Source organism: Micrasema longulum, unplaced genomic scaffold (genome assembly GCF_059751315.1).
Source record: "Micrasema longulum isolate JH-2025_06_02 unplaced genomic scaffold, ASM5975131v1 h1tg001496l, whole genome shotgun sequence".
Classification (NCBI taxonomy): domain Eukaryota; kingdom Metazoa; phylum Arthropoda; class Insecta; order Trichoptera; family Brachycentridae; genus Micrasema; species Micrasema longulum.
In genome coordinates this window covers 2,007-18,274 of record NW_028278680.1, presented here as the reverse complement: position 1 = coordinate 18,274, position 16,268 = coordinate 2,007, and the positions used below count along the sequence as shown (strand labels likewise).

At 31.1% G+C, this 16,268-nt stretch overlaps 1 protein-coding gene across 1 annotated transcript; it reads left to right on the top strand.

Annotated features, from left to right (window-relative positions):
* The first annotated feature begins 3,880 nt into the window (after positions 1-3,880).
* Positions 3,881-11,016, top strand: LOC148275164 (protein phosphatase PTC7 homolog). Its single transcript, XM_088236061.1, has 2 exons — positions 3,881-4,358; positions 9,627-11,016. Exons 1-2 carry the CDS (start codon positions 4,139-4,141, stop codon positions 9,824-9,826), a joined length of 420 nt encoding a protein of 139 aa, XP_088092187.1. The 5' UTR covers positions 3,881-4,138; the 3' UTR covers positions 9,827-11,016.
* The last annotated feature ends 5,252 nt before the right edge of the window (positions 11,017-16,268 follow it).

Sequence of the window (16,268 nt, the reverse complement as noted above, 5' to 3'; positions counted from 1 at the left end):
TTTTTGTATTTTTTATATTCAGCAAAATGACATTTTAAAATATATTTTATCTTGCATTTTGTGAAATCATAATTTAGATGCATTAATTATCAAAAACAGTACCCATTTTTCTCCCCATATATTTTTTGAAGATTTCTATCCCATTCTTACAACATAATAGTTACTTATTTTTGACTCTAACATATGGAATAGGTTTCCATATTCTATCGTATTCTAAGGCGGTGCCCTTCTAACATCCCATCAGTACTCTCTGGATTAGACTCTTACTCAGGGCTCCCTTAGCTCAACCTGCTTTCCATGTTTGGAACTCTTTGGTACTAGACTACGTTTTGGCTCTCACCCCATAAGGTCAAATTATACTGATCTGCCATTTCATACTCGGTCGCTTACCTTATTTGGTTCACCGGGTACTTTGGCATAACGTAAAATTTTACTAGCCCCATTTCAAATAGATGATCTCTAGTTCTTACTCAGTCGTGTATGAATGCTGACTTTTAGGCTCTTTTGAAAACTTTGACTATGGTGTGAGACATTAGGTACTAGATACAGATAGTTCGGCTGACCAAAGCACCACATGTTCTTCTGCTTAGACGATCCGGAGCCATAAATCACCCCCATGACAAGAAACAATAACTCTGCCGCCTCTTAATCTGTGATGTCAGTGCTTGTCAACCCATGTAACCTACGGTAATAAATTAGATTATTTTTTTATTGCTTGTACTTGCTTTTATGTATGAACTGTATCAATGAACGTATTTTTGATATAAGCAGTGTGTTATACAGGCTTATTTATTTTAAGTAATAGCTTCCAACCTACTAGTAAACAATGGTCAATTTGTGTCTCAACAGTTGAAAAAAAACTAATCATTAAGCTCTATAAAAACGCAAACTATGATATCTACCTCATCTACTATAGTACCTATTATTTTAAGATGCAAGGAAAGTAATTGTGAGAAGAGGAAAAAGATCCACTTGTCTATGTTATCAACAAAAAAATTCATTCATTTCGGTGGATCTTTTTTTCAACAAAAGGAAGTAAACTAATAATATACATTTTTACATTTTTTTTTTTCTTAATTGTCTTAAATACTCATTTATTTATTTTTTAATTTGTGTTCTTAAGACCACACAATCGAAGTGAAAACAAAAAAAATATTGCAATTGTAATCAATTCTGTCATTAATATATTTATTATTAATCATTCACATATATTACATGATATGTATTATATATAATATGTTACATAAATCTTCAAACTTATTCACTATCAATCAATAATAGTTTTTTTTACTAATGGGTAGTAAAAAATAGGGGAAAGGTGGGATGGTTGATCCCTGTTTTAGTTTTCATGAATTATCTCAGAGTGTAATAGCTATTTTGTTCTTTCTTTGCACCAGGTTCATAATGTGATGTATTACCTTCCACTAGGCGTGCATTTAGAACCTTTTTCTCGTGAAACAAATGTAGTAGATCAGTTCTTGTAAGACACTCGCGGGGATCAAGTATCCCTGTCCATGAGGGATACTTGATCCCCACGAGTGGGTTACATGATCCCGGTGATCAAGTATCCCACCCATAAAAACAGCATTAGTAATTATAGCCAATTAAGAATGGAAATTATATTATTTAGAAAACATTAGCATCAAATTTTTGTCTAAACTTGATGCTGCTAGCCGTCCGTCAGCGGAACGACCAGGACGGTCGTTCCGCTGACGGACGGCTTCGACAGCTTATTCTTCCTTCCGCCCCAAGAGTTTCACTTTCAAGGTATTTTCATTGTGACTCAAAACTTTCCCAACATAAAACTTGACTGTTTTTTTGGTGGAAGACTTGACTAAAACGTAGTCAACATTCTCTGGTTTAATGTCGTCAATAAGTTCTTCATCATCTGAAAGGAAATCAGAGCCACCGCTACTATCTGGAAGGCTGGAAAGATCATCCCCATCTTCATCAGTGGAATTGAAAAGTTCAGTGTTTCTAAGTTTCTGAAGTTTTTCTTATTTTTTCTTCATGATCGCAGCTTCCTTAGCTATCTTTTTGAGAGCAAGTTCTTCAATTTCTGCCTTTTCAGGTGTATCAGTCAGGATACGAGAGCGCCCCCGTTTTCTACCTCGAGATGATTGCACACGAGGTGCTGCCTTTGGATATGGCATGATGTCTTGTGGTGAAAGATATTTTACAGATATATTCGATGTTAGAGTGCAAAGTTTCAGGACCCCAGATGATGTGGGATGTGAATAAACTGATGTACTAGGTGCTGACTGTATTGGATCTGGAAGAATATTTGATGTTGGAGTGCAAGGTTCCAGGGCCCCAGATGATGCAGGCTGTGTAGAAACTGGTGTACTAGGCGCTGACTGTATTGGATCATTTGGATCTGGACGGTCCATGACAGCACTGGTCATAAATTCATCGTCAGTAAAGATGTTTGCATTTATCGGCCATATTCCTGCTACTTTGAATCCACTTATGATGTTGGTTGGCGCCATGGCTCGAGGGAACGCTTATCCAAGGAGTTCGGCAATGTCGTAGATTGTGGCAGTTCTCCCAGGGAACTTGAGCATACAATTAGATGCTGCCTTGGAGTAGTAGGTCTGCAGTGGGCCAAAAACGGCACGGTCCAAAGGCTGAAGCTTATGAGAGGTGTGCGGTGGAATTGTAAGAACAACAATGCCATTGTCTCTCGCGTAATTTACAGCCTCCAGCGGGCAATGGCTTTCGTGGTTGTCCATTATAATTAGGTGCTTCTTATCTGAGCTTATTCTTATTCTTATTCTTGGCTGAGCGAAACGAACAAAGTGCTCTAAGAACTTGAGAAAACCAGCGCAAGTCATCCATCCACTTGCATGTGTTGCTGCATTGCTGCCAGGAGGTGCATGGTTGAGAAAACTTGTCCTCCCAGTTTTTTTTCTGGGAAAGATCTTTAGAGGAGGCATGTGACCACCGACAGCACTGATAGCAGCACACACCGTAACTAGCTCGCCTCGTTCCGCTGAAGTAATTTTGCCAACCTGTTTCGATCCTTTCACGGCAATGATTTTTGCAGGTTTGATATCAAGAGTTTAAAAAATAGATGAAGTGGGATACTTGATCCTAGGAGCAAGTATCCCCCACTTCAAAGGATCAACTATCCCTCTGTTGACATTTTTTGTTAAAATTGAAATTTAAAGCTGGAGGAGTTACAATTATAATATCAATGTAATGGTGTTTTGTAGGTCAAAGTACACATGTTTCACCGATTAAGGTAGAACAATCATAAACTACACGAATTAAAATGGTTAAAACTTACCTTGCATGCGTAAAATAAAGTTTCAATGTCACAAAACAGAAAAATATTTGTTATTCGTTTACGCTTCTTCAGAGGTAACGACCATTTATTAAAACAAAGGCAACACTATGGCCGCTACCCAGTGGTGCCAAAAGAGCAGTGATAAAATATCTAGTAGCGCCAAATTTGAATGGGGATCAAGTGTCCCGCGGGATCAACTATCCCACTTCTCCCCTAATTGAAAAATGAACCTAAAGAAAGTATTAATTCATTTTAATCTATAGTTTACTCATTCACTTGATTTGAAAAACGGGTAAAGTTAAATTATTTTACTTACCGTTACCTCATCTATTCTAAAAAATTAAAGCTATGATCATAGAAAAGGTGGAAATTATAACTTTTCAGAACGAGTAACATAAATTACTGCAAATAATATGAATAAGGTAAATGTAATTATAATTTACATAAGATATTACTTTCGTTTTGTTTGTGTAGTCCAATGTATGAATTATGAATGTATTTATTTTTGATGCGTAATGCCATAGTAATGCACCGTTGAAATTCTGCACAGTACCCACACTATTCAATATGTCAATTTTTATAGTTGGCAACACTTTTATTGTATTATCTGCGCGCAGCTGACGATCACGAGGTTAGCTTTCATCGAAATTTGTTCTATGGACTCTCGCTGTTCGTGCTTGTTCGTGGTTTTTCTTTTGGCGTTTCGTGAACAGTGAAGAGATTTTGTGTTTTCTAGCATTTCTTCGATAATTCTCATGTAGTAATAATAAAAATAAATAGTTTCCCTCTACAGCTTATTAATATTACAAAATGGGTTCTTTGCAAATCGTAAGTTAAATCAAGCAAATAATGCAGTCCATTTGTTGGACTGGGAGAATTCTCTCTCGCGTGTTACGAAATGGGATAATTAGTTACTCCAGTGTGCTTGACGCGAAATATAAACGTGAGCCTCATTTAGTATCAGTAGTGTGTGGTTTCCCCAAAGACTTTACTAATGGGAGAAAGCAGAAAGGACAGTTCGGTGATGACGCTTGGTTTTCATCGAAGTTCAACTGTGCTGATGTCATTGGTGGGTAGCATTTTATATATTTTAAAACGCCTCTTCCCATTTTTGTGTGGTAAATACTACTTTTCAGAGGGTTTATCTTAATTGGATAAATAATAATTCCGAGGTTTGAAATTACGCAATCTTCTAACACTCCCGAGTTGATAAATATACAATTACAATATGCGCATGTTTAACTAAACGCCGCTTCATAAATTTTACTTTTTAAGTTGCTAAACATGTAATGTTATATATTTTAAAAAGACATCTTCTTGTTCTCACATATTCAGAACTTTTATTATAACCTCGGATTTATATTACAAGAAAACAACAATATTTTGAGTTTGTCCAAACCAGCCAATGACCATAGACAGCCAATGGCCATAAGCCTCGTAGATGCCTAGACTTCTATATTACCTTCTCTAAAATGTTCTTCATCTCTGTTGTAATATGTTAATATTAACAGCTCCCCAGGGAGTTGAATCCAGTCCTTGTCTTCAAAAATTTGGACAAACTCAAAATATTGTTGATAAATCCACCTGGTCCATGAAGAAGTATAGAAATTAAAAAAGAAAAAGGTTTCAGGCGTTGCCTAGTATGTAGGTGAAATAAGTCAATTAGATGAATCTCACCCGCATAAACAAAGGTTTCATTGAAGGAATATAGATGTTCAAATATGGGCAGAATGGTGAATGTTACATAGTGTGTAAAGTGGTCACTTAAACAGCCAATGACAGGTTATAAGCCCTGTAGATTCCTAGACTTCTATATTACCTTCTCTAAAATGTTCTTCATCTCTGTTGTAATATTTTAACATTATTTGATACTGTGCGATAAAGTGCTCACTACTTAACCAAATAATAATTATTAGGTACTTATTAGTTACAGTTCATTTGGGGTAATGATACTTTACAAATTAAATTGTAAATTCAATATGTCATTTCTAGAGCATTGGTTTTGACATTTATACAAACATAAATATTTGTAATAAAATAAATCAAACAACTTTGTATTATATTAGTGAACTAGTTAAACGAATTAGAAAATGTATATACATATTTATTAAATTAAGGAATATTTTAAAAATCAATAATTAAAAAATAGCTTATTACTCAATTGTACAATCTTTGTTACAATATGGTATTGTAAGCTGGGGTGGTGCATATGCCAGTATATTAAACCCTCTTAAAATAGTACAAAGATTAATTGTTAAAGTAATTTTAAAGAAACCCTCAACATTCAATACGGAAAGTCCATATACAATATTTAAGGTTCATACAGTAGACACTCTTTATAAAATAAATTCTTTTATACAAATTTATAAAGAAGAAAAAATAAAAGAATTTGAGATGAATAAGTCACCCAGATACCAATATAATATTAAAATTTCTAAATTCCCACATAAGTCATGGTCAAAATAGCTTTGTCTTCAAAAGTGTAAAAAATTATAATAATCTCCCCAATGAACTAAAATTTATTAAAAATAAAATATCAATAAATAAATTTTAAGTAAATCTAAAGAAATTTTTTGAACACGTGTAAAAACTACATTAAATTTTAATTAGTATGAATGTATTATTGTTTTATGTTTTTTTCTTTATATATTATATGTTTATATTTCTTTTCTCATGTACTCGTATATTTATAATTGTATAAACTCTTATAAATAAAAAACTACAACAGTGTAAGTCACTCTCCAAGCACAAGAGTTAGTCTCCTTTTTTAGAGAGTTACAGTGATAACATTTACTAGATGTATAAAAGTAGATATGTACTGAATTTTAAAAAAAACATAACTTTTATGAAATTTATTAATAAAAAAAAAAGAATTGTATTTTTTACATTAACTTCAATGGCATGACTTAAGTGGGCAATGTATAGGCCATATTTATGTCTGAAAAAATAATCTTATCTGTAATATTAGTTCAATATTGTGTCTAGACCGAGAGTTATCAATACAACAATTCCAAATGCTGCAAAATTGTGAAGCGCCCTTCAGGTTATTTAAAAAAAAAATGCACAATATAAATCAGCCAAATATTATTTTTATGTTTGTTCTCTTATGATAAATTAGAGGTCAGTTATTATAATTAAAATAATACGTATTTTATAATATCGGCCTTGTGGTGTAATGGTCAGCGCGTTTGCCTACCATGCAAGAGGTCTCGGGATCAATTCCCGACACGGTAGATATGAAATATTTATTTAAAAAGGTGTTTTTACACAATAATATTTCATAGTCCCTGGACTAGTGCCTGAAGCCTAAGACTGATCATCTTACCTTTATGTAACAAAAATTATCAATATACAAAAAGCAACTTAATACCGCACACATAACCTAGGTAAAGTCACTTTATGTTTTTTTTCAATTTCGTGGCATTTTAAAGCATTCTTATGCCGGGATAATTTTTGGCACCATTTTTTAAAAATTTACCCGTACTTCGTGTGTTATGTCATTTAATTTAAAAAAGATTGAAACCCCATTATTTAACTGTCTCACTGACTAGAATTAACAGGTTTCTTTAATTTGATTGTTATTATGGATAACTTATATAGCGCCATTTTCGTAATTTTCGCCTCAAGGGCGCAAATACAAAGTGATAATATAAAGAAATAAATTTAATTGATGTACATATTGATATTATAAGAAATAAACGCTTTAAGCATAGAATTATGAACAGTCCAGAAACTGAATACGCGCATCAAACAGAAGGCGACTAAACTACTCTTAAAAGAGTAGTTTTATGTTTTGACCCATTAGTTTCTTTGTAGACGTCGCTCAGTACGCAGCTCCCGATTTGTATTCAACTATGACTTGTTATGTCATTTTAAAGTGTAGAAATACTGCTGGGATCTTAAAGAAACAGGATGGGATCACATTTCATGCATAATTAGCAAATGTATGTGTAAGTAGCAAATGCATTACTTATGTATGTAGTTTACTCCATACATTCAATTACTTTTGTAACGAGCTTCTTCTCGGACATACCGAACAAAAATATTGTCAACAGTCTATCAAAAACTCTTTAATTGTTGAAAAATATCATAATAATAATAATAATGTATGGATAATTTATATAGCGCCATTTTTGTGAAAATCACCTCAAGGGCGCTGTACAATAAATAAATATCCCAATCGGTTTACATTTATGATACCATGTAAGTTTCTTAATACCTAATTAGTGTTTTCGCCGACAACATTGACAAAGTATCACACACATGGTTGAAATTGCATGTAAAAAATACAAGATTTGTGAACTTAGTAAGCACAGGCTCGGCAACTCATAATTTACAACTTCTTTTGTAATTTATGAATGACATTTTTGTTTCCGGGGTTTTCACAATGTTTTTTATTTGAGTTCTATGGTCAATGCATAATGAACATTACAAGTGGGTGATGTCAGATAAGTTAAAACCTAACCCTTGAATTGTAAACATGACTACTAACAAGCAGAAGTGTTTCAGTTTGCAAAAAAGTGTCAATTATTTGTAAAATAGAACGTGGTGCGAAATATGTTGAAGTATTTAAAAAGTTTTCTCTATCCTTGTTACATTGTCAACATTGTGAAAAAATACGAATGTTTATTTATCTAAATTTGAAATTTAGAAACTGGTATGTTTGTAAGCATTTATTATAATTTTCAATAGCGACAATATGCAATGGCGATTGAATTTAACAAACCTTTCTTTGGTATAACGAGTAATGCTTATAACGAGCAAATTCAGTCGGTCTGATCTTCCTCGTAATAACCGAGTTCGACTGTATGTATACTTTTTTGTTTACTTTTTATACAAAAGTTACATTATAAAAAAAAAAATGGATAGTAATATTTTTTAATGGATTCAGTGTGTATTCTTCAGTGCGAATTATTTACTACTACTACCATCATGGATACTTACTTATTTATGGATACAAAATGTTGAAATTTAATCATCTGTTTCACACATAAACACTTTAAAATTGTTACCAATTAAATATCCTGGAAACATGTTTAGGAAAAAAATATGGGAGGGTGTTCGATGCAGTCTGAAGGAATGTGATTTTTTGTACTGTTGTGAAAAAAGCAGGTAGAAAATGCATGAATTTTGTCCTTCTATAATGGTATGTATTTAGGGACCTCTACATTAATTTACAACCTAATGTTGTAAGCACCCATATGTTAAGTAGTGTATACTCACTGTTTTTGTTGGATTTCTTTATATCCTAACTCATTTTTATGCCACATTTTTAATAATCTGTATTTTTGTATCTTCCAGTTCAAAATCAAATTGATGTATTTTATTAACCTAGTTCACATTTCCATGTCACTTTTTATGTTTTGTAAAACTTAGTATATCTATAGCAAATTCGTCTCACAGTTATAAAAATACATACTTAATATAATAAATAGTTTTATATCTTGAAATGTATTGTAAATATCAACCCTATTTAAAAAGTTAATTTTAAAACAGCAAACAAATAAATAAGGTAGATTTTTTATCAATCTGCTTGCTATTGTATTTGTGGACAGAGAAAGTTAAATTGATTGTTTTTGTGAGTAAATTTATCAAATTTGGTTCAATATTGCTGATACCCAACTAAATTTGGTCAACTTTCTTTTAATTAACAAAATAAAAGTAATTAATTATGCTAGGTGTATGTATACGTTGATAAGTTGTTGACACTGTGAAAGGTTTCCAGTCCAGTTTGTAGTCAATTTACAAGTATATTATTCATGTTATAGCATACTGCATACTTGAGATACATTTTAAAATTTTAATCTCCGCATTGAATCATCCAAGTATAAAAATCACATTCATGGCCGTAGCAAGTTTAAAATATATGCTAACATATTTTCCATCCATATTAGAACGATGGAATTTTTTTTTTTTAGATTCAGTGCCGACAAAATCCACATTTATTTTAGTAATATATTTTTAATAAATTATTTATATTATTAGAGTTAGGATCACATATAATTATGAATTATTCCATCAAATTGCATTCTATTTTAAATAAAAGTAGTAAAATGCAATTTAAAAAAATAAATTATACAAGTTCATTCATCCTCAAACTTAGTGGAATATCAGCGCTGGATCTTTCGGGATCTAGCGCCACATCACTTACTGAAAAGGGACGGGAATATACACATTTGTCAATTTATACGAGCATATTATTCTCCCATCCCTTATAAGCAAGTGTCTGGTCCAACTGAATCTATGGTAGGTTGGGCTCTGTGGAACATACAATAAAAATGTGGAGCATTATGTGTAATATTTATTAACAAGTAAGCAAATGGTATCATTATTTCAGGTGTGGCCGATGGTGTCGGTGGATGGAGAGCTTACGGCATCGATCCTGGAGAATTCTCTTCCTTCCTCATGAGAACTTGCGAGCGTCTTGTGGACATGGGACACTTCAAGCCATCTGAGCCCGCTGGCTTACTGGCCAGATCCTACTATGAACTTCTAGAACACAAGAAACCAATTTTAGGTGAGTCTCTTCCTATTTAAATTAAGTTCCTAAATAAGCCTGGTCTAATTTTATTTATTTATTTTATTTTATTTCATTGGAAAGCCAACAGACATTTATACATTTATAAGAATCAATTATAACAAATCATTAGTAAAATTATAATTGTACAATGTATTTTGTATCAGTGCTTGAGATATTTGTTTCCCGGTAGTGTCGGTGTGGAATATTTATTTAAAAGAGTGATTTTATCTCCAATATTCTAGTCGCTGGACTGGATCTGAAGCGTGAATTTAATCATCCAATTATCTAGATAGTTTGCATTGGAGAACCATGCTGTGCCCAATGCACCACTGGGTGTAGATAATGATAATTATAAATACATTATTTAGGTTGTTACTGATGAATTTCGTACAAATAGTTTTTTTTTCATTCTATTTTTGAGATGGTTGACTAAAACCTCTATCAAAAATGGTAACGATAAAACTACAGATGAATCTCAATATGAAATATACTAGTCACAAAATTTTCCCCACGTCAATCAAGAATAATTTGAAAATTTCTTGTTTTCATTGTAGTTTTATTATCAAGTGTTTTAGTAATAGGAACTCAGATAATTTGCTTTCATTAAAGACGCAAGATGGGAAGAACATGACACGCGTTTGGCAGTCAACAATTGTCCACTTCCTCTTACTAGATGTGATAATCATCGCTATTTAGATATCATTTTAGCCAGTCACTATGTCACTAATATCCAACCACAGTAGGAAGTGGTTGTCTATTACATCATTTAAACATGTCCTTGCTCTTTGTGCAGGAATTCACCCAAAGCGGTTACTGTTATTGTTACTTTTTTTTGTGTGATTTTATTTTCATTTGATATCTTGTGAGTACATCAATTTAATCAGAATTACAGATTTAAAAAAAAAAACACTATCAGAGTTGTATATTATCAAATAAAGTTCTTGATCCCAGATCCCAATCAATCAGGTATTCATGCATAAAATAAAACAACTATTAATAAGTCTATGAAATAAACACATTTGGAGTTGATGATATGCTTTAAAGAAAAAAGCAAAAAATATATTTTGTCAAATCTTATATGGATGGTGTTATGCAAAAAACCAACACAATGCTTGTTTTTAAGTTTAAATCTAAAATTAACATTTAAAAAGTTAAAGTTTTTAAAATAAAGGTTAAAATGTATGTATATCAGAAGAGGAAGAAAAAATATAGCCAACTTTATTTTGGCGCTGAAGTGATTATTGCATAACACCGTACATGTAATGTGAGGGCTTAAATTATTTTAAAAGTGTACAGGAATAAATGGTTTTTTGAATTTCAATTTATGAGATCATAATCGCTGGGTGACTACAAACTAGGTAACTTCAAAATATTTTTTATTATTGCCCATTTTTTATCCTCCTCCATGAATGAAATAAATGTACAAGTCATGCATTCAAATCATCATAATATGATTTTAATGAATCATGACTTGCCTAATAGTAGCATTCATGGAGGAATATACAAATATGTGTTTTTAGTGGGTAACTAAAAAATACTGATGATGGAGTTACCTAGTTGTAGTAATTACCCCACGATATTACTTAGTTTAGACAAATATTTGAAAATGCTATGGAGTTTTCTCTCTTTAATGGTTCCATTATTTCGTAAATATTTGGTATCGTTCCACCCTAATAGATAAAATTACGTTAAAAATTAAATTATGAATTTATAACTCAAAATTACTAGTATAAAATTGCATTTATTCCAATGCACATTAATTGAGATCTTGCAAAACAGATAACTCGCCAGTATTGTACCGACTTATCTTTTATAATTGGGTGTGTATACAAACATCACTTAAATACTTATGTTCTAATGCTTATACAGTTTTACTACGAGCGAGAAATACTTCATCCGTGTAACACTATGATAATACATCTTTGACTGTATTATATTAAGTCACATATAAAGTGCAATTATACAAACAATTCTACCATCGCAGTGCCTAGATCACAAAATTTATGGCCACTCAATTGTAAAAATGGTATGTTTTTAAATACATATATAAATAAAAATGACATTGTCAATAAAATGTAAAAAGATGACCATTTTGTATGGAACATTTTTTTTTCTTCTGAATACAATGTCTATAGAAACTTTATTTTGACCACAAGGCTGGTGAGATTGGCCCATTGTAAAATTTATAAATTATTGTGTTCAGTTAAAGTCTTATAAAATTCTATCGATTGAATGGGGATTGAACGGGTATTCACATTTTGTAATTAATTATTAAATGAATGTTAGTAACACAAAAATTATATTTTATAATAATTCACATACATCCAATTATTTTTAAATGTAATGCCGTTTTTAAGGATAGGTGTATTTATTGTTCATATAATTTGAACACATAATATTTCGGGCACTTAGCTAAAATTACATAATATATTATTATATACCGAGTACACTATTTGAACAATTGTTTAAAAACTTAGATAGACAAGTTAGGTGGAGTTAATTCACTAGTAATTAGTTCCATAATTATACTTTATTTATTCATTTACTAATGATCTTCTTTTAACTTGTGTTTTAAATATCCTCGTATTGTATATGTGTTTTAAATATCCTCGTATTGTATCTTTATTGGTATAATACCCTATTGAAAAAAAACTCATTTATTTGATCTGCATTCTTATTACATTTATTTATTATTTGTCACTTGATACATTGTTCTTCAGTTCAATTTAAAACCTTACCAATATGAGGATTGAAAAAAAAAAAAAATCCGCTCGTATTATAAAATAAATAAAAACATCTTTGTTTTTAACCACTTTTTTTTTCTTCTACTGACCGGTTTCTAAGCTCTACAAGCTTCTTTATCAAGGTATACTTAACTACCTCGATAAAGTTAGGATTAGTTAAGTATACCTTAAAGAAGCTTGTATAACTTTGAAACTGGTCAGTAAAAAAAAATGGTAAATTTTTTTATTTTTTATTTTTTTATTATAATGAATAACCACAAAGTTAGTGCTTCAAATATAAAATTTTAATAATTATTTTATGCGCTCTTATTATTATTTACCCAAGTATTCAAATTTGATTTCCGCTTTACACTAGTTCTAAATAACCGTGTTAGAATATATAATAGTAAAGCTGTAAAATTGTAGTTTAATATTATTTTGAACATTATGTTATCTTATAATACTTTCATATTTATCTGAGCATATCGTAATGTAGTTCTATATTCACTTGATTAATTGACTGTTTGTATACTAATAATGAAATATTCTGGTAATTAAAGTCCTTTTTAGTAATTTGAGTCCGCAACACTACAACACTACAACACTACCACGGATCCACAATCCAACCCGATGGATTTCATCACATTATTTGCACTCAATATGTAGGCACATAGTGTGTATGTCCGTCTGCCTCAACCAATTAAACCATGTCCCATAGCAATGTAGTAATGATGTAATAGCCTTCTGTTATTGACCAGAGTATCTCTTTAAATGACTATTGTTACATACGTAGGTACTATTTTTTCACAGAAATGTATTGAATCATAAATTTGTAATGGTTCTGCCCACTTATACTTGAGTGATGCTTGAATAAAATACAGTCGAACTCAGTTATAACGATCACGAAAATAGCGAGATCTCGGATGTAAGGAGGAAACATTAGTTGACATTTTAGTTCATGGTTTTCTCCATACAATTACTCGCAGTTATAACGAGCTACTTCTCGGACATACCGAACAAAAAATTATACAAAAAATCTTCAATTGTTAAAAACATCATTCTCGAAATAAAAATCTAAGTAATAAAATCTAAACGGTCAGCTAACGTAAAGGATAAATACCGCCGGGCGTTGGAATCGGATTATGTTTATGATAGTTATGTAAGTACCTAATTGGATTTTTCGCCGACAATATTGAAAAATGAAGACACGTGGTTTTTAAAAAAATCCAAGCTTTGTGAACTTAGTAAGTGGCCGGTTCGGCACATTGTTACAATTTACAGCTGCTTTTGTTGTTTATGAATGACATGCTTGTTTCGGGGGTTTTTTTTAGATTTTTTTAATGTTCTAGGCTTATTTCAATACACAATAAACATTACTAGTGGGTGATATCAAATGAGTTTTAGACCAGATCAGTTTAAACCTAACCCCTGTAAAAGTTTACTGTATGAGTTATATGTACACATATGTATTTACTTAGTGACAATGTGCAATAGCGATTGTATAAAAAAAAACCTTTCTCTGATAAAACGAGTAACGCTTATAGCGAGCAAATTCAAGTGGTCCCATCTTCCTCGTAATAACTAAGTTCGACTGTATTTGTTTTTTATCTCAATTGATTGAATATTTTTCACTTTTAATTTTTATTTAGTAAAACACCGCTTTGGTATTGGTAAAGAACATACACTAAATCTTTATATTTTCATTTGAACCCTTTCATCCCCGGTATTCATTCAAATATACAAAAAAAAAAAAAAAAAATTTCTCTCGTTCCTACCGGAATTCAAAAGCGGCCAGTTTATTTTTAATTGATGGAAAAAAATTGTTTTTAACTTTGACAGCTGGCTTCTGGCTGGTTTGTTTGTTTTGGAGCGAATTCCTGCCGTCCTTATAAATGATATGTAAGGCCAGATTTAAACATATTTCAGTAAAATTAAATTAATTTGATTGATTAAACATATATTATAAGATAATAACATATTTTTAATTGATTTTGTCGGTTGATTATCAGTTTGAGACCCATTGTTTATAAAAAAATAATATTAAATAATACCGCTTTCTCTTTATTTTAAAATTTATTTGTTCCTAATGGTGCATAGGGCACATGATTGACTCAGCCTTCGTAGGTTGGGTGATAAATCATACACTTTATATACTTAACAAATTACAACAGGAATGGAAAGCATTTTTGAGGAGGGAAATATATATGAGGTTGAATTTTTATTCCTTATTTTTTTGCAAGTATAGGTATTGCAAAGTAGGGTAGAGAATCGGGTTGTGGTTCCACGGCTAGTGTCACGGACTCACAGATCAGAGGTCCAAGGTTCTAACCCCACTCTACCCCAACTTGATGCCAATTTTCTAATAGTGAGTTATTTACAACTTATTGAAAATGCCCCCTAAAATTAAAATATTTGTGTAATTTATAAAATAGGGAAATATGACCTTTTTTTAACAATTTTAAATGATTAAGGGTCTATGAAATACTGTCAAGTAAAAAATATATTTTTTTGTGCTTATTAGTAGCATAAAAAATATTTTTTAATTTGTAATCTTAAATTCCTACGAAAACGGTTCTAATACATCACGATTCGATTAAATTTTTAACTTTGTTTGTGACCGTTTAAATTTAAATAGAACATCTGCACGAATCCTGACATCACAATTGTCAAGGCCAAACATGTCGCGTTTTTGTGGAGACATTTTTCAACAATTTTATTTTAAAAATAAAATTGATTTTTCTAAATTCATTTCACATGTTTTTATCGGTGTTCATAGTGTGTGATATTTCCCTTTTACAAGAATGCAAATATTTATTTTTAAATAAAAAAGCTAAGTTCATTGTAATCCACTCCATGCCCAACCATAATAAATATTATTAGAAGAAAAAAAAAAAAAAACACTTTATCACCATGGCTATGATTTATAAACAGAACTTTAGCTTTAAAAGTAATATGTTGAAATAAAGCGTAATAATTTCTATGATATTAAAGATATTTACAAAGTTGACAGATTTAGCAATTTGTAGCCCCAAGGTAAATTTTTAAAAATCCTGCTAATTTTCCAAGAATAATGAATAAACATTTCACAAATTTCTCAGTAAAATAATATTGATTTTCGTTTTTCGAGGTTTTCTCAATAACAAGACATGTTTGAAGAAATATTATTTTTTTATGCAACTAACTTTAAGCACTAAATTTGTGGTTATTCATTATATAGTGGAAATAAAAACATAAATAAATTATTATAAAAATAAAATTCTGTTATTTGTGTAACACAATTTTATTATTTTACAAGAACACTACTACAGTTTCGGGAGAGCACTCCTCCCATCGAAAGTGATTAGTTTAAAAATAAAATTGTGTAACAATAATAACAAAGTTTTATTTTTATTATGATTTGTAACAAAGTGCTACCAGGTGAATGCCGATTTCAATTAATAATATTTAAATAAAAACACTTAATTTAGAACTATCACTGTTTTCAGAGCTACACGTACACGCCTCCTTTATCGAGGTATACTTGAGAATTGACTATAAATCCTATTTTATAAACAATGTTTTGAGTATTTCCAAATGTTTGCAGACTGGCTGGATTTCCTCCCTAGGGAGTTATTTAGATCTAAATTTGCTGTAACAGAGAGGGAAAACATTTTTGAGAAACAGGATTTATGACCTGTCATTGGCTGGTTTATGTGGCCACTTTACACACTGTGTAACATTCACCATTCTACCTATG